At 32.6% G+C, this 849-nt stretch overlaps 1 protein-coding gene across 1 annotated transcript in view; it reads right to left on the bottom strand.

The window, feature by feature from the left end:
- The window catches only part of LOC119586762 (ATP-dependent DNA helicase DDX11-like), an 11,867-nt gene that overhangs the window by 3,516 nt on the left and 7,502 nt on the right, over positions 1-849 (bottom strand). The window contains exon 13 of the mRNA XM_037935488.1: positions 31-154. Coding sequence (XP_037791416.1) covers positions 31-154 — 124 coding nt within the window. The remainder of the gene's footprint in view (positions 1-30; positions 155-849) is intronic.

Below are 849 nucleotides of genomic sequence, written 5' to 3'. Positions count from 1 at the left end.
TCTTAACCAGACAGCATGAGGATATAATACCTTTAGGACTGTTATCTTTTTTCTGACTAGCCATTTTCGCAAGAAAGGCCGAGGTCGACGAAGACTGCTTTTGCACTTGGTGAACTTTTACAGGCCCTTCAAACTTCTGGCTAAACGAGTGTAGCTGTGAAATAGACATGTTAATGTACAATTTATACAATAATATATGATTCATAAATAGTGAAGAATGAAACATGAAAATACACTTTAAAACTATCAATGTACTCTTGGTCTTGTGTCTGAATATGAAATGTGTCCATATCTGTTCAAAATTAGTAATCATCTAAAATAAATTATCTAAACTCTTCTAAATATGCTATTCCCAAACATATTTTACCCAAGTACTAGGATTTGGGAATCTCTGCGCTGATACCAAAATAATTATGGATTTAACATAAGGGTTATCTTATTCTCTTACCCATGTCTAAAACATGCACTGAGACAAATACTGAGGAAGGTTTGATTAAGGCTAAAGAAGTTGCTATATATTTTTTCATCAAGCTGAAGACTCATGACAGATGGCAAGTAAACAGTTTAGTGATAATAACTAGCCTATTTAAAATACAATGATACTGTTTTGAACATGCTGTATTCAGCCTCTTATCACCACTCTCTACAGTGTCTTTATGCCTCCATAAAAAAAATTATGGACAACATTTCTCATGGTGCTGTAATAATGAAAACATCTCATATGCACTATAATTTTGTCTTCTGAAATGTTGACTCTTCTTGTTGTATTTTTTAGCATGTACAATATCAATTAGGCAGTATGAAGGCCAATTATTAAAAACCAAAGGATTTTGCAGCAGTATACAATTA

Source organism: Penaeus monodon, chromosome 21 (genome assembly GCF_015228065.2).
Source record: "Penaeus monodon isolate SGIC_2016 chromosome 21, NSTDA_Pmon_1, whole genome shotgun sequence".
NCBI classification, from domain to species: domain Eukaryota; kingdom Metazoa; phylum Arthropoda; class Malacostraca; order Decapoda; family Penaeidae; genus Penaeus; species Penaeus monodon.
Note: the sequence above shows the minus strand (reverse complement) of the source record. Positions and strands in the feature narration are given on the sequence as shown.